General features: G+C 39.8%; 1 protein-coding gene across 1 annotated transcript in view; it reads right to left on the bottom strand.

The window, feature by feature from the left end:
- Window positions 1-472: 472 nt before the first annotated feature.
- PUDP (pseudouridine 5'-phosphatase) overlaps window positions 473-27,404 on the bottom strand; it is a 139,696-nt gene continuing 112,764 nt past the window's right edge. Inside the window, exon 4 of the mRNA XM_034757409.1 lies at window positions 473-1,879. Coding sequence (XP_034613300.1) covers window positions 1,703-1,879 — 177 coding nt within the window. The 3' untranslated portion in view covers window positions 473-1,702. The remainder of the gene's footprint in view (window positions 1,880-27,404) is intronic.

Genomic DNA, 27,404 nt, shown 5'->3' with positions numbered 1-27,404 from the left:
TCAGAGATACAGACTGTTTTAAATTTGCTTTCAAAAAGTGTAAACACATTTGGATTTGTTTTTCTTAGTAGAAAACCACAATTAAAAAAAAAATCCATGTGATAGCTTTAAGAATTTTAGCGAGTCTTCCAATGTTTTTATTTTTTGCTTTTTATTAAAAACAAATACAAACTAAAAGTGAGCTGCAGAAATGCTAGAAAAAATATTTCACCTCTGAGTTCTTGTTTGAGTTACATTCTGTTATCTTAACAGTTCACTTATTAAAAAAATGAACAAACAGCACTCTAATCATTCAACCATTTAATTTATTTTCACAGGCATAATAGAAGAAAACTTCTGATATTATTCACTGAAATAAAATACCTGTTTCTTATTTTCAACATTTTTTACATTCACTATTTTCATGGAAGAAGTTTTACTGTGATTACGAGAGTAATTTAGGACTTACCACAGCTAAAAGGTTATTTTTTCCCCCAAACTTAGAATGCAATCATTATCTCCATACAAGAGTAAAGATCTTTTAAACTAGTGTTTCCCAATCCAGGGGCTGGGGCAAAGTAGTACAGGGAAGTCAAGACACAGAGGAGAAGAGCAGTAGGGAACAAGAATTTTAACAACCCTGGATATGTTCCACCGTACAAATTATACTTATTTGTTTGTTTATGGTAGCACTCACAATGGGCTTGATACTTTCCAAAAAGAAAATATAGTCACTTTCCTGAACAGCTCACAATCTAAAGATAGACAGAAACGGACTCGGGTTAGCAGGAATGAATATAACATATAGGGTAGCAACGATGGTGCTTGGCAAAATAAGATTAAGCTACAAAACAAACAAAAATATTACTTTTGGTATTAAATCAACAGAATTCTCTGTAAAAATGTAAAGAGTCTTCAGAAGGATTTAACTGTGGAGATGATAGGGGGCTTTGTGAAGGCTCATGAAGGCTAAAGGGGGCAGCATGAAAGAATGGAAAAAACACAGAAAGGTTTATGTGAGAAGCTGAAAATGGACAGACAAGGCTGGCATAGTTGGGGGAGCAAAATGAATGGGGAAGAGGCGATGTGACATGAGACGGGGGGATAAGTAGGGAGTAGTAGAGTTACAGAGGCTTACACAGAGCTCAGTGCCATTGAGCATATGGCCATAGGAAGCTGACAGTGGGTTCCCCCTCCACCCCATTCCAGAAAGGGGAAGTCACAAAAGAAGAGAACAAAAAAGAACAACATGAAAGTAAAACACCCAAAACCAAAAAATCCAACCAGAAGATAAGAACAGGAAAGACAAAGGGATAGGCAAAGGATAGGTGGTGGCAACTATGCCGCACAATGGTATAAGGGGACAACAGTCTTATATTGAGAACCATTGTTCTAAGCAGTCTGTTATTCAAGCAAACCCGAGCAAAAACCTCCACATGTTTGAAGCAGATTGTCTTTGCAGTTTTGCAGATGCACTGAGTGTACATGACATTATGCAGATGACAAGACTAGTAGAGGTGAAGGATAGGCAAAAAGAAACATTCCTTCCACTTAGCACTGAAGAAGACAAATCAAGAGTATCCAGTGAATTTAAAAGTAAATCATGAAAGACTTCACTGTATTATTTTGGAAAGAAAAATGAAAAATAGGTAATTTTTTACTCTAAATTTTCATTCCCTACCCCCCAATCTCCAACTAAGAACATGTTGGAATATATTAGTCCTTAGTCATATGGTGGTAAACCAAACAGTTCTGGTTCAAAATCCTCCATAGAGTTCAGCACTAGATTTGCTTCCTTTGTAAGATCTTGATTCAAATTTTCATCTGGAATCATAACCACTTGCATCCCAGCTGCCAATGCTGCTTTCACTCCAAGTGGAGAATCTTCAAACACAAGACACTGAAAAATGAGAAAATAAAGACATAAAGGTTAAAATGTTGTAATTACTTGTATTATCACAAGAAAGGATGGCACATTATATATAGGATCACATGCAAAGTCACTTTCTTGAGTTGAGTAAATGAAGTATCTATAGGGCCTGATTGTGCACTACAGAAGTCAGTCAACAAAAAAACCAAATCAACCAACCAAACAAAAAAGCAAATACAGTACGGTACTGTGTTAAATGTAAACTACTAAAAAAATAAAGGGAAAGGTTGTTTTTTTTTTTTTTTTTTAAAGTGCTGACAAGGTAAGGAAACTTTCTGTGCTTGTTTCATTTAAATTAAGATGGTTAAAAGCAGCATTTGTCTTCAGCATAGTTAAGTTTCAAAGCTGTATTAAGTCAATGTTCATTTGTAAACTTTTGAAAGAACTTTTGTTCAGAGTTACAAACATTTTAGAGTTACGAACAACCTCCATTCCCAAGCTGTTTGTAATTCTGAGGTTCTACTGTAGTTATATTGTATTCTCTCAAACAACAAACACCACAAAATGTTGGACCAGATCCTCAGCTGAAGAGTTTTTTTACTGTGATAAGAAAATCTGTCCCACTGTCTTTAAGCATCATGAAGAAGTCCAATAAATTATGTTCTTGTTAAGAAGTAGTTGTTATATTCTTTTTCCAGGAAAGAAGGGATTGCTGCTTCTTGCAAAACACATAAGCACAAGTGAGTTCTGAGCACATTCAACATGCTTAGATGAAGTTTAGTGAGAAGAAAACTGTCAACACAGCTTACCTGTGAGCTCTCTTAGGTTCAAGAACTGTTGCAGTTTTTGGCCCATATTACTGCTTATAACAAATTGTAAACAAGTGATATTCAAAATACATGAGCCACTTAATGTCTTTTCAGATGTGTTTTGTACTTAAAACAAGTGTTTTTTCATGGTTTTCAGTTTTTGGATAGCTGGGCTCCATTCAGAATATAGCAAACAATTTAGTAACAAAAAATGAATGCATGGCTTAGGAACTTAAATGCTGCGTCTTCTGCTTAATGGAGATCTCAATTAGAGACATAATGAAATGAAAACCATTAACTGGGGCCTGATACATAAAGCCACACCACATGAAATAATTTGTATCAATGGATGTCCATATCTGTGGTTTCAAAAGAATTCTGTTGTTAGTTTGTTCTATATTTAAACCTGAAACACAATTAGTCATATCCTGACCCCACTGAAGTCAATGGTAAAACTCTCACTGATTTCAGTGAAGCCAGGGTTTCATCATATATTTGTAGCAATAATTTATCTGAATAAGCAGTATTAGTAAACAAGACAGTTAAGACTATTTGAAAGCTTTAGAAAACCGTTAGGAGCAGATATTAATATATGTGCATATCTTGTGCATCTAGAAAGGTTATTTGCATATATCTGTTTATTGCTCAGCAGAGATGTTCTAAAATTGATATTATAATCTCTATTTTAATGCAGAAAGGGTTTAGATGGGAGGAGAGGTCATTCAACTTGTGCAGTAACTGTGGTTCTTCGAGATGTGTCCCCCTATGAGTGTTCCACTTCAAGTATGCATGCGGCTCTTGACCCTTTGATCAGAGATTTTCTGTTAGCAGCGTCTGTTTGGCAAGCATATGTGTCCATGCCTCTTCAGGCTGGATACCAAGGCTATATATATATATATATATATATATATATATATATATACTCTCAGCTCCTTCTTCACCCAAACATCCCCCAAGGAGCAATTTGAAGCAGAGAGGAAGGAGGGCGGGTGGTGGAGAATCCATAGGGGACACATCTCGAAGAACTGCAGTTACAGCAGAAGGTGAATAACCACTTCTTCTTTGACTAGTATTCCTATGGCTGCACCACTTCACGTGACTTTCGAGCAGTATCCCCAGAATTCAAAACTGCAGAACCAAGAGCCACATCAGACTTGACATCATGGAGCAGGGCGTAATGTTTAAAAAAAAGACAGTCACCTGTTCTATAACTGGTGTTCTTTGAGATGTGTTGCTCATGTCCATTCCATATTAGATGTGTGTGCTCGCCACATGAACCTGTGATGGAAGTTTTTCCCTCAGTGGCACGTGCATGTCACGGTATAGAGGGCTCTGCCAGCCCCCTTCACTCTCAGTTCCTTCTTGCCGGAAACTCCGATAGTGGGGAAGGAGGGCAGGTCATGAAATGGACATGAGCAACACAACTTGAAGAACACCAGTTACGGAAAAGGTAACTGTCTTTTCTTCTTCTAGTGCCTGCTCATGTCCATTCACTATTAGGTGACTCCCAAGCAGTACCAATGGAGGCGGGTAGAAGTTCATAGGCATATAGATTGCAGCACAGCTCTGCTGAACCCAGCATCATCTCTGGTTTGCTGAGTGATGGCGTAATGCACTGTGAACATGTGAACTGAAGACCACGTCACAGCTCTGCAATATCCAGGATGGGAATGTATGCCAGGAAGGCCGCCGAGAATGCCTGAGCTCTGGTCGAATGGGCCCTCACAGTCGGCAGTGGTGGGACCTTTGCCAACTGGTAACAGGTCCAGATGTAGGAGGTTATCCAGTTGGAAATTCTCTGCGAGGACATTAGAAGGCCCTTCATCCTATCTGCTGTAGGGATGAAAAGCTAGGTTGACCTGCAGAAGGGGTTGGTACGCTCCAGGTAAAACGCCAGGGGACGTCTGATGTCCAGCATGTGCAGCCTCCTTTCCTCACTAGTGGCATGTGGCAAAACACCAGGAGGAAGATGTCCTGATTGACATGGTAGGAGGACACCACCTTCGGCAGAAAGGCTGGATGGGTTCACAATTGAACTCTGTCCTTGTAGAACACAGTATATGGTGGCTCCTATGCAAGGGCTTCGATCTCTGACACTCATCTCATCGATGTTATTGCCACAAGGAAAGTGACTTTCCATGACAGGTGGGAAAGGGAGCAGGAGCCCATAGGTTTGAAGGGTGGGCCCATGAGCCTAGAGAGAACCAAGTTAAGGTCCCACTGTGGGACAGGAGCCCGAACCGGCGGGAAGAGTCTCTCGAGGCCTCTCTGGAATCTGACCAACATGTCATGGGAGAACACAGTCTGACTCTGGAACGGCGGGTGAAATGCGGAGATAGCCATCAGGTGCATCCTGATGGAAGAGAGGGCCAGTCCCTGGTTCTTAAGATGGAGCAGGTACTCCAGGATGGATTGTAAGGAGGAGTGCAACAGAGAGATAACATGCTCAGATGCTCAGTGGGAGAACCTCGTTCACTTGGCCAGGTAGGTTGCTCTAGTGGATGGCTACCTGCTTTCCAAGAGGACTTGTTGGACCTCATTAGAGCAGGCCCGTTCCTCTGCATTCAACCACACCGCATCTACGGCATGAGGTGGAGGGAGGTAAGGATGGGGTGCAGGAGGTGGCTATGGTCTTGTGAGAACAGATCCGGCTGGTTGGGAGGGGTCAAGAGGTGGTCGTTGCCAGGTCCATTAGCGTGCCAAACCAATGCCGGCACGGCCACGCCGGGGCAATCATGATGACTTTGGCCTTGTCCCTCTTGATCTTTGACAGGACTCTGCTGATGAGCGGGATCAGCGGGAACGCAGGCATCAGAACCCCCGACCATGATAGAAGGAAGGCATCGGGGAGAGAGTCCTTGCCCAGCCCCTGCAGGGAACAGAACTGATGACATTTCCTGTTCTATCTGGTGGCGAACAAGTCCACCTGGGGAGTTCCCCACCTCTGGAAGAGCATGTGGGCTACCTCTGGATGGAGCGACCACTCGTGGTGAGAGGAAAAGGACTTGCTGAGGCAATTTGCCAGCACATTCCTGACACCGGGAAGATGACAGGCCTCCAAGATGGATTGCGTGCTTGATGCAGAAATCCCATAGACGGAGCGCCTCTTGACAGAGAGCCAACGAGCGCACTCCCCCTTGCCTGTAGATGTAGAACATAGAGGCCGTATTGTCTGTCAACACCCTAACCACTTTGCCTGACAGATGTGGCAGGAAGACTCTGCAGGCCAGGCACACTGCTCTGAGCTCTCTGACATTTATGTGCAATGTCAGTTCCTCTGGTGACCACATACCTTGGGTCTGCAATGCACCTTGATGCACGCCCCAGCCAAGGTCCCAGGCATCTCACCTCAGTTCGACTGATGGGCGTGGAATGTTGAATGGGACTCCGCCTAGGGCTGCCTTGGAGTCGGTCCACCATTGCAGAGAGGTAAGTATCTCTGGCTGGACGATGGCGACCTTGTCCAGATGATCTCTGGACTGGGAATAGACCATCGACAGCCACTGCTGGAGAAGTCGCATGCTGAGTCTTGCATGGTGGATGACATATGTACAGGCTGCCATGTGACCGAGCAATCGGAGGCATACCTGGGCTGTGGTCAGAGGGACGCGGAGGTCTACCATCATCCGGAACCTGTTTTGAGGCAGGAAAGCTCTTGTGCAGGTGGAGTCGAGCACCATTCTGATGAACTCTATCCTTTGCACCGGAACTAACGTTTACTTCTTGTCATCCACCAACAGGCTCAGGGACCAGCATGTGATCTGTAGTATGCGATATCCCATTGGACTTGAGACCTGGAGCGGCCTTTGACCAGCCAGTCATTGAGATACAGATATATCTGAATACTCAGATACCTGAGGTAACCTGCTACCACTGATATGCACTTGGGAAACACCCTCGGTGCTGTCACTAGGCCGAAAGGGAGGACCGCAAATGGGTAGTGGTCTGATACCACTGTGAAGCATAGGAAGTGTGTCTGTCCTTGGAAGATTGCTATATGAAAGTACGCGTCCTTCAAGTTGAGGGGAGCATACCAGTCTCCTGGATCCAGGGAGGGGATGATGGAGGCCAGGGAGACCTTGCGGAATGTCAATGCCCTCCTCCAGGATTGCCAAAAACTCCTTTCTGGTGTCCTCGTGAAATCTATCCTCGAACTTGGCCATGGCTTGCCACATATTGAAGTCATAGCTTCCAAGGAGAGCTTGGTGGTTGGCGACTCTCAACTGGAAGCTGGAGGAAGAATAAACTTTCCTCCCGAACGGATCTAGCCCCTTGGAGTCTTTATTTTTGGGGGTTGCTCCCGGCTGGCCTTGTCTTTCTCGTTTGTTAATGGCCACAACTACCAGGGAGCTTGGGGCTGTGTGAATGTATAAGCATTCATGACCCTTCGCTGGCACATAGTACTTTCACTCTGCCTTTTTTGAAATAGGGGGCAGGGAGGAGGGCGTATGCCACAAGGTGTTAATAATTGTAGATACCCCTTAGCTGGTACTGTAGAGCAGAGGACATTGAACAAGGAGTCCAATGGTTCCTCCAGCTCCTCAGCATGGATCCCCAAATTGGAGGCGACACGTTTCAATAGTTCCTGATAAGCCTTAGCGTCATCTTGTGGAACTGGGAAGGGGGGCAGTAATCGCCTCATCAGGGGACAAGGAGAACGAGGCTAGTACTGTGGGCTCCACCGCCTCCGGTGGTAGTCCTAGGGGTCCAGGTGGACCTAAGGGGTTTCCTCTCACAGGATGACTGTATCCAGAGGGGGGCGAGACACTGTGGCTAACGGTTTGTCCAAGGTCCCTGTCACTGATCTGGGCACTTGCCTGGGCTGGGTAAAACCACAGAGGTTCCAGGGGTACCAGGCCTCCTGCTTCCTGATCAATACTGAGACCTGGAACGGGAGCTGGATCAGCATGGTTGCCGGGAAGACCTCCCCAGATGAGGGAACCCATGGCGTGGCGACTCATACCAATGCTCCGACAGTCAGTGACTTTGTTCCTGGTACCATGCATCCAGCCCCACATGGAGGCCCTGAAGAAGGAGGCTGTTGCAAAGAAAACTGGCCATGAGGGACTGCTCAGCCCTGTTAAAGTTACGAACCAGTGAGAATCAACCTTTCTTTAGGAAAATAACCATGTTTTGTATTTGTACCTTTTAGTTAAAACTGGTGATTTAAATCAAAGTTTCCTGCTTGCTGATTTAAATAATGATTAAAATTGGAGATTTAAATCACTGTGACATAAATCAATCTACCCAGGTCAAACAAAACCCTTTTGTCCTGCTTTCTTTTTAAAATACTAACTCCTTGTCCATCAATATGTCAGCAACCATTTGGACTCAGTCAAGGGAAAGTAAAAGATGCTTTCTGTCTTAGAGATTTGATGAGGCATGACTTAATTAATGACTTCCAGTGGGCAATGGAAGTGCTCTCTAACTTCTTATGTTAGTCTTCCTTCATATGTTCACGAAATTTTCTTAATTTGTTTTTCATTGCAGTTTGAGGACTAATATTTTCAATCTGTTGATCATTATCATTATGTATAAAGAAATGTCTGGCTAATGTTGTGAAGCATGGAACAACTGCTGTCAAAACGTGGAGCACAGTCCCGCCTGTGGGTTTGGTTGTTAACAGTATACTTAGTTTGTGGCATATATCCATGTCTCTAAGCTCTCAATGCATTCTGAAAGCAGAAAAAGCACAAATCTGACACACACTGCCTTTTTAAAGAGTAAGCTTAAATGTAGAACAAAACAAACATTTTTTAATCCATACTATACATAGAAACATACTTCACTAGTCTGGCTTGCCTTATTGGCTTCCATGATGTCACTAAGCTTGTGTATGAGAGAAGCAGATGATTATGGAAGGTAATATGCATAATGGAAAAGCTTAACTAATTCCCTGGAACTAGAGGCAATTAAAACTCTTAATTACCAAAGAAGCCAGGCAAATAACCCATAATTATGATGGCTTTAATGTTACAGGAAATAAATGCACCAGTTCTTCCTTCTGCTTTACTTGCTACTGACATCTATTGTCAGCAGCATGGCAAATTTTTTACTGAATGATAAAGGCTTACGGAGGTTACATACAGAATGGAATTAACAACTGTGGTGCATAGCGATGGCATAAACTATTCACTGCCTAGGCCCACCCATGCAGGGGACTGGACTAGAAGACCTCTTGAGGTCCCTTCCAGTCCTATGATTCTATGTGCTAAATGCAGAGATATGAAAGTAGCCAAGTTCTTCAGTGTTTTGCATGAATATTGCAATGTCAGTATCCCTCCAACAAAGAGATGTGATTATACAGCTTTTGGTTGGCAGTTTCTACATTCTTTCCCCCTCACTCCATCTTGTTCTGAATGCAGTGTTCAGTACAGCTGCTATGACATGTCTCAGAGAGGAATATTGTTGACAGTGTTGCCTTAAGACAGTTTTGACTTTGGCAGTAAACCAGATGGCTAGAAGAAAATAAAAAAATAAAACACTGCATTTCATTCTTTGACACCACATATGCAGTTAATAATTTCAACAAGGAAACAAACTACCAGCAACAAAAAACAAACCATCAAACAAGAGGCCCTAATGCGCACACATTTTTTCTGAGAAAGTGAGGTAAACATCCTAGTAAGGATGAAAGTAAGGACTTTCAGTTAGGACCCTAGGTTAATACAAACATGAGTATTATATAGCAGGAGCACTCCAATCTCTATACAATAGACAACTGTCTGTTATATTTTTGCACCCATCATAAATGGCTTAAATCTTAACAAGATTAAAAAAGGGATTGGGTAGTTATATAGATACCAAGAATATCCAAAAGTTCTTATAATTAATAACACACATTTTGGAAGGGATACTAAATCTTGTGCTTCAGGGCTTAAGCCAATCTCTACTAGAGATCACATCTGAGGCACAGGCATAAGAATAAAAAAAAAATCCTTTCATTATAGATATATATGGCCAGTTATGATACTGCTATATCACCAATGTGACAAGGGAGAAAATTAGACTTGGGGATTTTGTAATTTATATACATATGTTGTCTGCTAATTAAGAAATTTCTCATTTGGAAGAAGAATGGTGAGAAAGTTCCATCCTTTTTGGAAAAAAAAACTATAATAAACTTTTCAGAATATTTCTTACATGCTATAATATGGATTGTACTTTTGATAATCATATCAAAAACATTCATCTTGAATCTGCAAAGCACTTGAATGCATGCTTAAACCCACTGAGGCCAATGGGCCTGAAGCATCTATTAAAGTACTTTTTTTAAACTGAGATCTTACTAATGTAGTATCAAATAATTCACTCTCTTTTTTGAAAGAGCTAGAAGAACAAGAATTAGATATCTGGTGTTTCCTCAATTTTTTCTGTTATATATTTTACCTTATTTGCTGCATTTCCTAGATTTTAAGAGTCACAGATAATAAAGAGACTGAAGAGAAAAGCATCCAATTACAGTCTGCATTTTTTGTTACTGCTCTTACCTTTAGCCTACCTCTTGGCCTGCTCAAAGCAGATTCTGACTTGGTTAAATCTTTCTCACTGGAGAAGGCACCCCCTTATGGATACTGCCATCATATTAAGGCGTAGATAGAATTAAATTAGTATTAACCTCTCTACTGGGGAAACTAGTGGCAGAATGCCAGCTTCCTTTCCCAGCATGCATAAAACCTATTTCAAAACCTTTGGGGATATATCAGAAAACCATGTCCTCATTAAAATAAATGCCAAATGAAGTCATGGGGACAGGAGTATTTAGCCTGTCTTATTCAAGAGAAGAAGGATTAGCAGATTTTTCCACCAAAAATAAAAAGGAGAAACTTTTTCTGAGGTAGAGGAGACCTCTTCTGTGCTTTCTGATGGATCTTTTGACTCTCAAGCTCTTGCTATTTGCAAGGTTTAGATTGTAAAAGAAAAAAAAAAGGAGTTAACCTTTTGTGTTGAACCCCAAGATGCAAGCAGCCTTCCTGAAGTAACCCTGAGTAGGCTGAAGAGAAAATGGCAGAGAGAGTCTCTCTCCCCTTCAGTTAACAGGTTCTGCCAAAATATTGTTACTGAAGTTTGGAATCTGGATGGATGTCCAGATAGCAGCTATGACAAGGAGGGCTTTTTTCCAATCTGTGCTTTGTGAGAAGGTTATAACTCTTTCAGAAGTGGTCTTTACTACAGTTAACCGGGACTTTGTTCACACCAGCTAGGACTGTTACAAGTGACTACTGTATTTATCATAAAATGACACTGAAATAACATTCAGTGCAGAATATGACTCCAGTTCTATATTGGTGCTTCTTGTAGATTGCATATTATTAGGGCTGTCGATTAATCACAGTTAACTCACGGTATTAACTCAAAAAAATTAAAATCGCAGTTTTAATCACACTATTAAACAATAGAATACCAATTGAAATTTATTAAATATTTTTGATGTTTTTCTAAATTTTCAAATATATTGATTTCAGTTACAACACAGAATACAAAGTGCACAGTGCTCACTTTATATTATTTTTTATTACAAATATTTGAACTGCAAAAAATGATAAACAAAAGAAACAGTATTTTTCAATTCACCTCATACAAGTATTATAGTCAATCTCTTTATTGTGAAAGTGTAACTTACAAATGTAGATTTTTTTTGTTACATAACTGCACTCAAAACAAAACAATGCAAAACATTAGTGCCTACAAGTCCATTCAGTCCTAATTCTCATTCAGCCAATTGCTAAGACAAACAAGTTTGTTTATATTTATGGGAGATACTGTTGCCTGCTTCTTATTTACAATGTCACCAGAAAGTGAGAACAGGCATTTGCATGGGACTTTTGTAGCCATCATTGCAAGGTTTTTACGTGCCAGATATGCTAAACATTCAAATGCCCCTTCAGGCTTCAGCCACCACTCCAGAGGACATGCTTCCATGCTGATGATGTTCGTTAAAAAAATAATGCGTTCATTAAATTTGTGATTGAACTCCTTGGGGGGAGAATTGTACGTCTCCTGCTCTGTTTTACTCGCATTCTGCCATATATTTCACGTTAGTAGTCTCAGATGATGACTCGGCACATGTTCATTTTAAGAACACTTTCGCTGCAGATTTGACAAAATGCAAAGAAGGTACCAATGTGAGATTTCTAAAGACAGCTACAGCACTCGACCCAAGATTTAAGAATCTGAAGTGCCTTCTAAAATCTGAGAGGGATGAGGTGTGAAGCATGCTTTCAGAAGTCTTAAAAGAGCAACACTCTGATGTGGAAACTACAGAACCTGAACCACTAAAAAAGAAAATCAACCTTCTGCTGGTGGCATCTGATTCAGATGATGAAAATGAACATGTGTCGGTCCGCACTGCTTTGGACTGTTATCTAGCAAAACCCGTCATCGGCATTGATGCATGAAGGGATCTTTAGCGCATCTGGCATGTAAATATCTTGTGACGCTGGCTACAAGAGTGCCATGAGAACACCTGTTCTCACTTACAGGTAATATTGTGTACAAGAAGCGGGCAGCATTATCTCCTGCAAACTGGTTTGTCTGAGTGATTGGCTGAACAAGAAATAGGACTGAGTGGACTTGTAGGCACTAAGGTTTTACATTGTTTTATTTTTGAATGCAGTTTTCATATATAATTGTACATTTGTAAGTTCAACTTTCATGATAAAGAGATTGCACTACAGTACTTGCACTAGGCAAATTGAAAAATACTATTTCTTTTGTTTTTTACAGGGCAAATATTTGTAATAAAAATAAATATAAAGTGAGCACTGTATATTTTGTATTCTGTGTTATATTTGAAATCAATATACTTGAAAATGTAGAAAACATCCAAACATATTTAAATAAATGGTATTCTATTATTGTTTAACAGTGTGATTAATTGTGCAATTATTTGTGATTAAATTTTTTAATCGCACGACTAATCACGATTAATTTTTTAATCGCTTGACAGTCCTACATATTATACTCACACTCCATAGATTGAACTGACATGGAATTTCTTTCATGGACCAAACTGATGAGATTCAAAAACTTACAAATGTCACATGTAAATTCCATAATCTGGAACTATGTGGTTAGATACCATCAGAATACCTCTCACACCACCAACTCTCTGCACACACTTGGAGAGAGATACTTTAGGAGCAGAACCCCGGGTCTCGCAAGACTTAGGAAGCCAAACGCCTTCAGGTGCTTGGAGCTACAAGGGTGTGCTGCACCAGAGCAAGGGTCCCTCTAGTACACTTTAGGATGGCTGCAGGTGGAAGCCCCATTCCTGACACCTCAGGTACTCTAGAGCTAGGGAAGGGATTCTGATTGCTGGAGTTCCTAAGCATCTCTGGAACACATCCCCTGCTCTAATGGAGGTCAGGGACAGCCACAACTAGTTTCCTCCATTTGAGAAGCTCCAACAGCTCTGCTGATTTTACAAGGTTCCACAGAAGACCCTTCGCAACCACCTATGCTAACCTCACATGTCTGTAGAAGCCTTTTCCTTAGGGCAGGTCTACACTTAAAATGCTGCACTGATGCAGTTGCACTGCTGTAGTGCTTTAATGAAGACATTCTATGCTGATGGGAGAGAGCCAACATAGCGCTGTCGACACTGGCGCTTAGGTCGGTATAACTACATTGCTGGGGGGGAGAGGAGGGTTTTTCACACCCCTGAGTGACTTAGTTATACTGAAGTAATTCTATAGAGTAAACCTGCCCATAGTCCTTTACAAGGACCACTGGTCAATCTGCCTCTATAGCTTATAAAATTAGCTAGAGATGTCTCTCAGCCCTTTCACACCTCACATGGTCTGCAAAACCCTTTTTCTTACCCCCATTTCTCTCTACAATTCACAGACAGATTAGTCAGTTCATTGTGGCACAAAGGGCTTGCTACAACAGTTAACTCCAGTTACACCACTTGAGCAAGCCTAGCTGGAGTGAGACCAGAGCGAATGTACTGCAAAACAATACCTGAGTTACACAGAACCAGGGGTTGAACTAGTAGTTGTAACTTGAACTGACGCATCCCAACTATATTACTAGCTCAGAGTCAGTAACACTTGAGCTCCAATTCACCCCCTTCGACACGCCAGCTAGCTCAGGCTTAAAGCATGTCAAGCTAGAGATTTTTGTGTGTGGATGGGAGTCCGGTTAGAGGAAAAACATAAATTACTCAGTAAAAAAATGCAGTGAAGATAAGTGCTCAGTTACACTATGTATGTACGCACAATGCATCCTCCTTTATATGTGCATTTACGGCCTGGTCCAAAGCCTACTATATCAATGGAGAGACTCCCATTGTCTTCTATGGGTTTTAGATTAGACACTTAGCGTATGTCTACACAGCAATGAAACACCATGGCTAGCCAGGGTCAGCTGACTCGGGACTGCAGGGCTCTGGCTATGGGGCTGTAAAATTGCAGTGTTGCTGGAGCACAGATGTCTACACAGCAGTTTTTAGCCCTGCAGACCAAATCTTCAGCTGCAGATTTCCAGTTGTAAATATATATACTTTTAAAAAGCGATTGTCTCTTTATGATGGCAATTGTATATTTTCACTTTCTTCATCTTCAAAAATGGACATATATTTTTGCTCAAACTTGTAAACAAAATTCAAATTTAAGTAGTGACTAAGGAGGAAAATGTCAGCCTGAAAGATGAAAGTTTCATAAGGTTAAGTGTGGCTGATTAAAGGGGGTGAGAATAAAAACAGTCATGCTGAAAAAATGTATAGTATTATCGATATAGCTGAATGATGAACAGTTGCTACTAATATGACTGTTTACACTGATGGCTGGAATATGGGAATTTTCATGAGTCATTATACAAAAAGGCAGACACATGTACCTTACATATAAAATGGTGGGCTTCTATTTAGCACTTACGTTAGTGATGGGAAAAATAAATTATAAAAGGAACAACAACTTCTTTACTAATATGTCACGATGTCTGGTAGGTTATTGTTTAGGTAATTTGCATTTTCTTTTTTCCTACTCTTTGATGAACATAAAACTAGGAACAAGGAAAAATGTGTTTAAGTGACCCATTTACCAGTAGACTTATTGAAATACTGAATAAATGCATTTTAAGCAGCAACAGTATTTGCAAATGTGGTGTCCTACTGTTTTAACCGTCTGCAGGCTTTTTTTTTTTTTTTTTAAATACTACATGGGTTCTCTGTTCTTTTTTGATATTTCATTCAGTTTCTTGGAAGTGTCTGCAAAGGTTTCAGTAGCAATTATTAATCATAGCTGGTTTTACTATGAGGGCATATGCCAATTCAAATAAACAGGGAAGGAGAATCTTACAAAGTATTAAGTAGGCTGTCCAGGGAAATTATATTTCCTCTTGTTCTCTTAGTTCCATTAGGGAAAATGAGTACTAGGCTATCATGTTTCTAACTACTCCCCAAATAAGCAACTCAGCTAATTTTTCAGCTATTCTCTAGGATTTTAAGGTTCATATTAGACACAATCAGGAGAAGCATGTGAACCTAATCTTTTTTCTTAATTCATATTTATATTAATTTACTACTATGACAGATGGGCCAGCTCAGTACAAGAATAAGATCAGTTACAGCACAGGTGCAAGGTTAAAGCAAACATCACTTGCAGTAAACAGAAATCAGTAAAACAGGAAGGGAAACTTACATTTGCATATCTTAAATGCCCTTTAGTGAGATGGTAATTAGAACACTCTGCATGCCTAGCTGTTGCATAAATAACATTTTACTTTGAGGCCAAAACCAGCAGCTATTTTTCATAAAATTATTCAAAAAAGGTTATCTTGAGGAGGTGGAAGGGAGTGGGAGAGTTGGGGAGGGGATATAAAGGAGAAATTTAAAATTTCTTGCTTCTATTCAGGATTCAATCAAGTGAAAGAATGTGCTTCTGTGACTGACAGTTGGACACAGACATTGTGACTCTGTGAAGTAATGAGAAGGTCACATTTACATGTGAGGTTACTCTGATCATTCCGGATGGCTGGAGCATTCTTTTTATAGAGGACTGTGTGTTTAGAGGACAACACACTAAGAACTTTGTAAGGCATCTTGTGTCACAGGCCTCAAGAAATTCCCAGGCATTTCTGAAACAGTGTTCGATTATATGAACAGCAGAAATCTAACTCAATCAACAGTAGCTTAGAATAGCAATAGAGAAGTATTGTTCTTTTATGGAGAATACAGGGCAAACACTCAAGATGCTCACTGTTGATGATGACCACTGCTATTGGGTACTATATTTTCTGGTATCTGCCATTTACTGAACTCCACATCTAGCCTGAAGGAGGAATTCTGTGCAGTGAAAAGACTATCAGTGATATCTTCCCTTCCACATGAAACTAATATTAACACATTTACCCAAACCACTGAGTTTTCCTAATAAAAAATAATGCAAAACTCACATTTGTTGTTGAATCCAGACTGTGACCCTTGTGCTGGACTAGAGCCAGGATGACTTACATGATCAATGTAAGATGCAACAGCAGCAGGCCACAGATAGGGATAAAACAGGGCCAGAGGAAGAAATTGGTGATATCTTAAGGTATGTAGGGAAAACTGATATATAAAAGGTCAGTTCCTTTTTCAGCACTGAATGAAGATAATACCATGAATAGGAGCCTGTGGCCAAGGCCTTCTGCAGAACATTGTCTAACCTGAATCTTGATGAAAATCCTGCAGTACATAAAGTAATCTGGAAGCTCTTACGATTTTAGACATAAGAAAACTTCAGCTTAGTGTGCAGCAGTGGTCAAACAGGTTCAGAACCATTAGGAAAGGGACAAAGAATAAGACAGAAAATATCATAATGCTCCTATATAAATCTGTGGTGCGCCCACACCTTGAATACTATATGCAGTTCTGGTCACCCCATTTCAAAAAGGATATAGTGGAACTGGAAAAGATTCAGAGAAGGGAAACAAAGACAATGAAGTTATGGAATGGCTTCCATACAAGGAGAGAATAAAAAGATTAGGTTGTTCATCTTAGAAATGAAGATAACTAAGGGGGGATATGATAGAGTTATATAAAAACATGAATGGTGTAGAGAAAGTGAATAAGAAAGTGTATTTCCCCATTCACATAACACAAGCAGGGATCACCCAATGAAATTAATAGGCAGCTGGTTTAATAGAAACAAAAGGACATACTTTTTCATACAATGCACAATTAACTTATGGCAGTGGCACCGACTTTCTAATCTGCTGCGGAGTTCTCAAGCCCCCCAGCCCTGCCCCAGGCCCCGCCCCCACTCCACCCTTTCCCCAAGTCCCCATCCCCGCCCCACCTCCATTCCACCCCTTCCTCAAGCCCCTTCCCCACCCCGTCTCTTCCTGCCCCCATCCCGCCCCCACTCCACCCCTTCCCCCAAACTCCCACCCTGCCCCCACTTGACTCTTGCCCTGCCTCTTCCTGCTCTTTTCCCTGAGAGGTCCGGCCCTTGCTCTTCTCCCTCCCCTCCAGCGCCTCCTGCATGCCACTGAAAAGCTGATCGCAGCAGGCGTGAGGCGCTGGGAGCGAGGGGGAAGCACTGATTAGTGAGGCTGCTGGCAGGCAGAAGGCTCGGGGGGGGGAGGGGCAGGAGGGAGCTGGTTGCCGGTGGGTGCTAAGCACCCATTAATTTTTTCCTTGGGGGTGCTTAGCAGGGCTGGAGCACCCACGGAGTCGGCGCCTATGACCTATGGAACTTATTATCGTAGGATGTTCTTACGGCTAAAAGGTATAACTGGGATCAAAAAAGAATTAGGTAAGTTCATGGAGGATAGGTCCATCAATGACAATTAGCTAAGATGGTCAGAGATGCAACCCCATGCTCAGGATGACCCTAAATCTTTGACTGCCAGAAGCTGGGAGGGGAAGACAGGGATGAATCATTCCAACTGCCAAGTTCTGTACTCTCCCCTAAAGCTCTGGTACTAGCCACTGTTGGAGACAGGATACTGGGATAGATGGGCCGTTGGTCTGGCCCAGTATGGCTTTTCTTATGTTCTAATTAGGACCACACTTTCAAAACTCATCCTCAAAAGAGTGGCTGCAGTTTTATACATATAAATTTGACAATCAGATACCTATTTCAGAACCTTGTTTAAGGCTAGCTTAAAGTCTGGCCCTAAGTATGATAAACTGATTTGGACTCTCACCAAAGTAACTCCAGAAGAGTTCTTCTAATATCAAGTTCAGTACACTGTTTATGGTAACATCAAAAAAGATATCAAAAAAATCAGTCCATATGTCTAGATGCCTCTTGAATTGGAGTATCCCAGAAACATTAAAAAAATTATATGCACATTATTAGCATTGTTAGCTAGTTACCTGGAATCCATTAAAACAGGTTTAACCCTAACTCTTTTTTAACCATGTGTTGGAAAATACACATATTCATTATGGGCTGGCTTTCAGAAAGGCCTGCTTGTAGCCTCCTTCTGCATGAGTTCAAACACCACTGTGCATAGGTTTTCAAGCACTAACAATTGTAGGCAAAGGTATTAGAATCAACTACACAAATATGCAGGTGTCAGGGCTTGAAAAAGCACATAACATTGCACTCATACAGAAAGAGGCCAAACAGTGAGACACCCTGTATCATTCTATCTTACAACCCCTTGAACCAGATCCAGATCCTCTTGCTTTTGCTAGGTGAAGTTAAGTTTCCATCTTTCCCTTCCTTTGTGAGGAGAGCCTAAAAGAACCCACATCCTGGGTCTGAAGCTGAACCCTCTCCTGAACAAACCAGATAGTGCCTTCCACAGAATACTTTTGACTGGGACTTTTTGTTTGTTTCTGAATCACTTTCAGTCCCAAGTTCCTGAGAAATGCATAAATGTATTGGCTTTAGAGGGTACAGTATAGTTATGTTCTATATTTGCAATCTATAGTTTTATTATTGCAAAGTCTATTTATTGACCTTTCTTGTTTGTCTTTAAAAATAATAGTTCCCCTGCATGGGATATTAAATTCTTATTCTGTTTTATAGGGTGCTTTAGTTTTATTTCTTCTTTACATCCAGTTCAAAGTCAGTGAGACATTGACATAAAACTATTTGTGGGTACAAGGTGTAAATCTAATATTGTTTGCTAAGGGACAAATAAACACACAAATGTAAAATTATTATTATTATTACTATTTTCCTCAAATAAACTAATTTACCCGCCTCTTAAAATTAATGGGAGCACACTTATGAAAAACTGCTTTTTTCATTTGTAAGAATCTTGGTAGCTTAGGGACAGAGATGTGAAGGTAGAAAAGGAATCAGACCAGGGGAAAGCAAAAAATCATGCCTACAATTAGGGCACAAGTAAAATATGTCATTGACATAATTAACATACCTAATTATTTTGAAAGATTTCCTTGCTCTATTATATAGTAGTTTTGGGAAAGTTCTTCCTATTTCTTTTTTTTTTCCACTTACAAAACTGGTATAGCAATAATCTCCCTCCGCCAACTCATTATCTTCTCTTGAGTAGTGTTGTCCTGACAGGAATATATGTATTCATATTGAAATATACATGACTAAACTGATTTAAATATCTATTGTACTGTCTAGTTGTTGTATAACTTTTGTTAGAGGCTTTAAAAATTACCTACCTTTCTGTGCTATATATGTCTCAGGTCACAGACCCACTTCTTGATTTGTTCAGGATGGGAAGAAAGTGCAAGGAGGCACTTTCACCTTCAAACAGACTCTCATTGGGTTAGAAAATGGGCATGAGTAAGGTGGGACTTCTATCAATCAGAATATGGCCTTCTCACCAGCCACACAATGGGCATTGCCACCAGTCAAAAAGTGAATGAGGAAGACAGGTATGTATATATGCTACATTTGAATTCTTCACACTCCATAGGCAACACTGCTTTCCTGTTTTTCTATGGGAAAAAAATGCTTTTGGCTGAGACTCAAAATGAAGAATTTCAGTATGAAAAGTTAAAAATTATATGCAACTGGAAGATCTTTTAGAATGGAAATGTCAAAGGCAATATTAACTATTAGCTCTCTATTCACTTCAGCTATAATAAACATTTTCTAATGCTCTTTAAATTACAATACGTTGTCTAATGTCAGAATGTGACTTTCAATGTAGGACAAAAACTAAAAAAATTAAACAAAACTGAAGCAAAAATTACTTGTTTCCATGAAGATTTTTCTTACCATTATTATTAATGTGGAATTTGGATACCATACACCTGAACTAAAAACAGAAGGATCCTCAGCGGGAAATTGGTGGTTGCAACTCTTCAAATCACAAGAGAAGCCATTTTCTAACACTAGCTCTTTGGAGATTAATTCAAAAAAATCAAATATCAAGGTTGTTGGGTTTACATCAAGCTGCTAAAACAAACCATGATTGAAAATTTAACGTGAGCTATCTTTATTAAAAAAACAAAAACACAAAACAAAACAAAAAATCCCTATGATGTTATTAAGGAAATGTCTGCCTTTCCGGCAAAGGGTTACAGAAATAAGATGTGGAGGAGGGTCTGAGAAAGAGAAAAAAAATTCAACACTAGCCATATCATGATACCAAGATGAAGAGCACAAGGAGCAGAGACAGACCCCAAAATGCAGTAATAAGAGAATTAAAATAAAAGCTACAATAACAAACAAATATGTTTCTATAAGGTTTCAGAATTTGAAATAAAAAGGGATTATGGCTAAATCTAGGTAATTTTTCAGAGGTTTTTCTACAATGAGACTACAGTTCATTTATATTCAAATTTCCATCGCCACTGTAATGTTAACTACCAAAAGGAAAAGTTGGCTGTAAAAGAACCTATTTGCATCTGTTTCAAAAAACAAAAAAAGAGAGAGAAAAGACTTCAACGTAATCAGTTTTATGTGTGATTAGAAAAATCTCCATATTATTGGTAATTAATAGACAACAAAATATTCCCTCTAAAATAAAGCACTCTATAGATTGATAATAAAATATATTTAATTAACTGATCCTATGACTTTAAAAGGGCAAGTCCATAATTCTGAACCTCTCAGACCGCAAGACCATTCTGAGTGTAAAGGGCAGGCAAATCTCTGAACATTTTTAACACTGAAGTTAGGGAGAAAGGTAGGAGACAGGCAATATATTTACCCTCCCTACCATTAATACAAGATGGTCTAGTGAATAAAACACAATAATTGAGCAATTCCTCTGTATACTTGCACTTTACCTCTCTGGACCCATTTCTTTATCTGTAAAGTAGGACTAATAAACATTTACCTCACAAAGATGTTGTGAAGGTAATATTTATGAAGTACTTTGTTGTCCACAGACAGAACATGCTATGTAAGTACTAAGTATTAGCACTTACTACATATAGCACTAAGTAGCGGCGGCCTTCCCTCTCCCCCATTTATTAAAGCAGATTCTGTGTTCATACAGATAATGCAAGGAATTACACAGAACACACATACTGGAACAATTTGTTATGAGCAGTGAATGAATGTCATGCAGATAATTCCCTGGCATTGACCCTATAGTAGGAGTTAAGCTGAATCGTACCATAAGGTCAATTGGTTCTGTGTAACACTCATAACAACTAAAGTAAGTTAAACATATATTTATTTATTTCTACATTACTACTATTTTCTGTACCTTAATTGAGATGTAATATCTTGTATATTATATGCTGCTGTGTTTTATCAGCTTTATCTTGACTATCCTAATGTTAGAACTGGCTGTATACTGTTGCTTCAAGCAAAAATTATCAAGCAAATTTAGTCTATGAGAAAATCAAGGTTGCAAAGAGATTGATATATATGTCTTATGAGAAAGTGATAAAACAGGTTATTTCTCCCGTTGTTTCCGTTCAACTGTGTTCCAAATTCAGTTTCTTACATAAATATTAAAATTAATAGCTCTGCTCTGAAAATGAATTTACATTTTAAAAGATACTCATATCTTAATCTTCTATTTTCATGTTTTGAAATCACATTTTTATCAAAAATTTGGCTAGTAATGTCATATTTTTACACAATAACTTATAAGTGCATAGGCACATGCATATAAGCATATATTGCTCATATTCAGCTATTAAGATGGATTTACTTTTCCATTAAGCTAATGTTTTCATATGAGAAAACATCACTAAACTATTGTTATAGTACACAAGTCAACAGTTTTCCTCCTGATATGGGCACATATACAAACAAAATAAAAAGAGAACTTCTGTGAAGGGTGAAGGGGACAGACAGAGTAAATCTCCCCAAGTGAAAGAAGACAGACTTGGGACAGCAAAATAGGCCAAGTGCTTATTAAAGTAGGGACATAAGGCTCAATTACATACCTAACTATGATGGTAATATAGCACAAACATTAGTTTTGGAATCACAGGGACTGTGGTAATAACCACTTTAAATTAATGGTTGTTATAGAACTTCCATTGTAATTAACCTCTTTCAGTTACTCAGAACTTTCCCAAACTAATAGCTTTGGAGGCAGTTGGCCTGTAACTAGCCTTTTTTTAAGTTTGACTTTTCTTTAAGAAAGAGGAAATTACTAACCTGTAACTGGAGGTTCTTTGAAATGTGTGATCCCTATCTGTATTCCACTGTGAGTTTACGTATGTGCACGATGCACCTGGCTCACCTGGTGCCTCTGACTGAGTTCCTTCTCTACCATGAATCAGAGAAGATCTGTGGGCGAGGGGTATTGGAATACAGATAGGGACCACACATCTCAAAGAACCTCCAGTTACAAGTCAGTAACTTCCTCTTCTTCTGAGAGTGATGGTCCCTATTGTATTCCACTGTAGCTGACTGACAAACAGTACTTAAGGAGGGTGTGAGGCTGTAGATGGTAGAGCTGAGCAGAGGACCACTGTCCGAAAGGAGGCATCAGCAGAGGAGTCCTGCACCAGGGAATAATGTCTCACAAATGTGTGAATGGAGACCCATGTGGCTGCTTTACAGATAACAAGGAGGGGCACCTCCTGAAGTGATGCCATAGTCGTTGCTTGTGATCTTACGGAATGAACTCTTATCCCACGTGGGGGTGGAGGGTAGATTTAATAGCTGATGAGATTTAGCTTTGTAAATAAGTTTTATCTTGTAGGATGAAGCCAAAGCTACAGACATTGGAGGTTTTGGATCACGTGGTGGTGAAAAGGAACTGGAAAAGCGGTTGGTTCACCCCACCTTTTATACCTCAGACAGAGGCACAAGGTGAGTAAGGGTGCATGCACAGACCAATAGATACTACTTTCAAATTCTCCAGCTCTGGGAGCATGGTTCTCATGCATAAACTCACAGAGGAATCCACTAGGGACCACCACATGAAGAAAAATCCTACATCTCTCTCTCTTCTAATATTCTAATCAGAAACTTTGTGCATAACTCATTAGCATAGTAAGATGACAGCTGGACAGACAGGTTAGAATTTTTAATTTAAAAGTGAAACTACTGCCCATCTCGTTGCAAAAATGACCTCTAACTGGCAATATGCTCATCATGTGGCTACGGACATTATATTTCAGTCTAAATCACTTGCTCAAGCAATGGAATAATGGTTTTACATTAAAAAAAATCACAATCATTACTCAATCCTTGGTCTGAAATATTCTGAATTTGGTGACCTTTCAGGCATGCTGCAAAAGACTCCAGTTTGATCGGAATTTTAGAAGGCGCTGCAGGTCTGGTTCCCATATAGACAAAGGGGGTAGAATTTCCCCAGGTGTCAGAGTTGCTGCTGAAATTATTACTATAATGCTAGTGGGATTGTATTGCGTTATTAGTAATGTTCAGCCACCTGAAGCTTTGGATAGACATCTTTTATATTTTTAATAATCAAATAATGTAAACACATACTACCTATATTACTTCTCATACACACCAGCTAAAAGCTAACTTATTTTTACATCCTATTCTCCAACTACCTCCAACCAACAAAGTAACCAGATTTTACTGATATACATGCAGGTGGCAAAAAGAAATAAGAGGGAAAGTGATTTAAAATAGTTTAAGGCTGGGGTATTTACAATACAATAGCTAAAATGTTTCCCATTTAAAAATATTCAGACATTTTTGTCGGGTATTCTAAAATAATTTAGCATCTGGTTTTATTTATTCAAAATGTATAATAATAGTGCAGAGATAGTTAGCTCTGTAATGGAATTTCATTAATATAAAGGTAAGGATGATGAACGAGAAAAAGTAAAGACAAAATACACTACTAAGTAACCATTAGAGCACCTATGACAAGAGTATAAACCTTCCCATTTGGAGATGAGTCCATCTCCTTAAAATTGATACAGAAAGTTCCATATTTCTCCACAACCAACACAATGGCAGCATCCTGCATATACTTATGGATATGCTTAATTTTGAAGTCAGTCAGATCAGAAGTTAGCACATGCATATGTGTTTGGACGATTGTAGCCTATATATGTTTTGGAAAAAGAGCTGAATTCTTTATTTTTTTAAAATCTGTGTAGGTGACCACGCTACATACAAATAGGACAGTGGTGACCCGTTTCATATCAGCAATTTTGCATGGTAACCACACAAAATAAGGATCCTGAGAGGAAACCAGCCTGCTGCAGGTATGTCAAGATGACAAAGTATTCACTACCCCACGATCCATCCAAGGAGCTCTACGGGCAACAGGAAAAAAAAAAGGAAAAAAAGGAGACAGGTTGTCAGGTGGAACACTGGGGAAAAATCCCAAACATGTCTTGATTTTGTATACAAAAAGCAGTGTAGATACTTTTGCAGCCCCTGTGTAAGAAATTGCTAGTGTTTTCCTTTGATAATTTATTATACCATGTTTACTTGTTTTTAAAACTGTGTTCCAGAATGAGATTTGGTATGCTAAATTCTAAGACACCTTCTCTGGGGATTGCACCTGGACACATAAAGAAAACTGGGGTGTTCCAATGAACCCTCACAGGAGTTTTAATTCCTGGTAGGGCCATGCACGCTGCACAAGTAAAAAAGTATCAGACGAAAAACAGTCCACTGGTTCTGCAGGCTGAGGGTTGGGGGACAGGCCAACAACTTATCCTCCTAATAAAGTTAAGTTACAGACACACAAAAAGATAGCCATTCTGGCAAACAGCATGATAAACTGGGATGGCAGACCCTTGTTTGTGCTCTAAGTTAAGTATGACAGCACAAGAAGGATTCGGACTCAAACTGAAGACTGTAGAGATGTCTGATCTACCTTTATACATTACAGACCAGACCCTTAGCTAGTGTGAACTGGTGTGGCTCCACTGACTTCGGCTCAGGTTATGGCCCAAAAATCTCCATGATGTAGCAATTTGTAATGGAAATGGACCATTTCCCTTGGGAATGACATCTGAAATCTCTCTAAATTAAGAAATTACAGTTGGTTTAAGAACAGATATGTTCACCAACAAATCCACCTCCACTTCGGAGGCTGTGGGATACAGAAATTACCAAGCCCCGGCACACCATGGCCGGTGTGAATGGAGGACTGACTATTTCTTATTTTCACAGGCTTACTGCCTTACTCTATGCCCCCTTGTGGCTACTCTAAACATTCACAACTAATGCCACATACTCCTTTCTGGAAGGGTGATAAAACCTTCACCCAAGTTTTAAATTAAACAACAGGAATAAGATATCAACACAAAACAAGAATAAAGAGCCCTATGAAGGACAGGATAGATTGCCTGAACTTTCAGCATTGCATCAGGGATTTATTTTGCCCTTTTAAGATGTTTAGCCACTAGTCCTCTGACTTTCTGGAATTCTCAAGATCTTAGGTAATCCTCCAGAAAAGCAGGAAACTGGCTTTCTCTTGCTGGGTATCTCCTCCAAGGGAGAGGATCTGGAAGACACACTGGTGATTCTATGTGGGCAGAGAGGATGTTGTTCACAGGTTCAGTCTTGGGGTAGCAATCAGGATGTATTGGAGATCCCCAATTCAGATGGATGATTCCTGCTGCCAGCATAACAAAACAGGATCAAGGTGTCCTGGCACATCCCTGCAGTGTCCCCTGTGGAAGCAGAGTGAGAACTCTGTTTTTCTCCGACACCCCTTTTCTTGAGAATCTTTCACCAAAAAGTGTTTTCCTGGATTCAGTTCTACCAAGAATACGACTATGGTGCCTGTCAAAGTCCCGCTTCTGCTGGGTTTTATGTTGATCTTCCTTATTCCGTAGTCTCAGGAAGTTTAGCAAGAAAGGGTTTAATTGGGAAGGGATGGTTGGGATAGTGGACATCAACGTCCTTCACATCAACAGTTCAGCAGGGCTAAATCCATTTGCTAGAGGTGCTGACCAGTATGCAAAGAGGATCTGAGGATTTAGAAAGAAGTTGGTTTATTATCTTTACTGTATGTTCTGCTTCACCATTAGTCTGAGGGAGCTGTGGACTGGATGTGACACGAGTGAAACCGTAGGTATATACAAACATCTTAAAGGTCTCAGAGGAAAACTGAGGACAATTGCCAGACATGACTCACTCTGTAATCCCGAAATAGGCAAATATGGGTTTTATCCTCTCCACAACTGCACATAAAATGGCATTGAGCTGCCTGACAATTCAGTGAATCTTGAGAAATAATCAAATGATTGTATTATCCAGATAGAAAAAATCAGTCCCAACTTTCTGCCATAGCCTGTCTGATAGAGCAGATGGTAGTAATAGTTCCAGTGGATTGGTTCTCATGTGAGCACAAATATCACATTTCTCAGCTCTCTGTTGTAGTTGTTCATCCCAGGCCACCAAACAGATTGTTTAGCTCTCTCCTTGCATTTTGTAATGCCTTGGTGTCCCTCATGCAGTGTGTCAAAGACTTCCTGTTGCACTGATGTACGGATAAAGAGTATGGAGCCCTGCAACAACAAACCTTCAATTATGGTGAGATGCATGAAAACCATCCAATACAGTTTCATAGAGATTTCTGCCTGTTTTGTCCAGCCTCTGTAGTGAGTCATGACTTGACTCAGTCATTTTTTTTCCAGTTCTTGCAGACATTTTTCTGTAATTGATAAAGTTGATAGTACTGCATCTAAGGGAACGTCAATTAGCAGCTCTTCCTGTATACACTATTGCTGTGGTATCTGATATCAAGGTCCTGGTATCAACTGTGATGATAGGGTAGGCCCACTGCTCAGTGAGGAGGGAGAAACAGTAACAGGAAACCTGGAAATGGCAGAGATGCCAATCTATGGGGTAAGTCAGAGATGCTTAATGACTTCTTTGTTTCGGTCTTCACCAAGAAGTCTGAACGAATGACTAACATAGTGAATGCTAATGGGAAAGGGATAGGTTTAGAAGATAAAATAAAAAAGAACAAGTTAAAAATCTCTTAGAAAAGTTAGATCCCACACAAAAAAGTAGATCTCTTAATAAAGGTTTACTAAACAGAGAGAAAAATGGGAAAAATAAAAAGAAAGTTTATCTAGATTTACACCTTTAATGAGCTATGCTAAAGTGTTCACAGCTTAGTTATATATATATATATATATATATATATATATATATATATATATATATATATATAACTATATATAGTTAATGTATGTATACATAGTTATATAGTTTTATTTATATATATATATATATATATATATATATATATGCAATTCCTCATTTTGAATTCCCCTTCCGAATTGCAGCCCCACTCTCAGTCCAGAGGGAGAACAAATACCTCGCTCTCTCACACTCCACCCATTTCCTCCAATCTTAGGAGTTCTGAGTTGAGTCTCTCATTATATTAGGTGGGGCCACCTTCCTTCTCAAAACCACTACTTTCCAAGGCTCTGAGATTAGGGTTGCCAACTTTCTAAT

This window comes from Trachemys scripta, chromosome 1 (assembly GCF_013100865.1).
Source record: "Trachemys scripta elegans isolate TJP31775 chromosome 1, CAS_Tse_1.0, whole genome shotgun sequence".
Classification (NCBI taxonomy): Eukaryota; Metazoa; Chordata; order Testudines; family Emydidae; genus Trachemys; species Trachemys scripta.
This window is presented reverse-complemented; position numbering and strand designations above follow the sequence as displayed.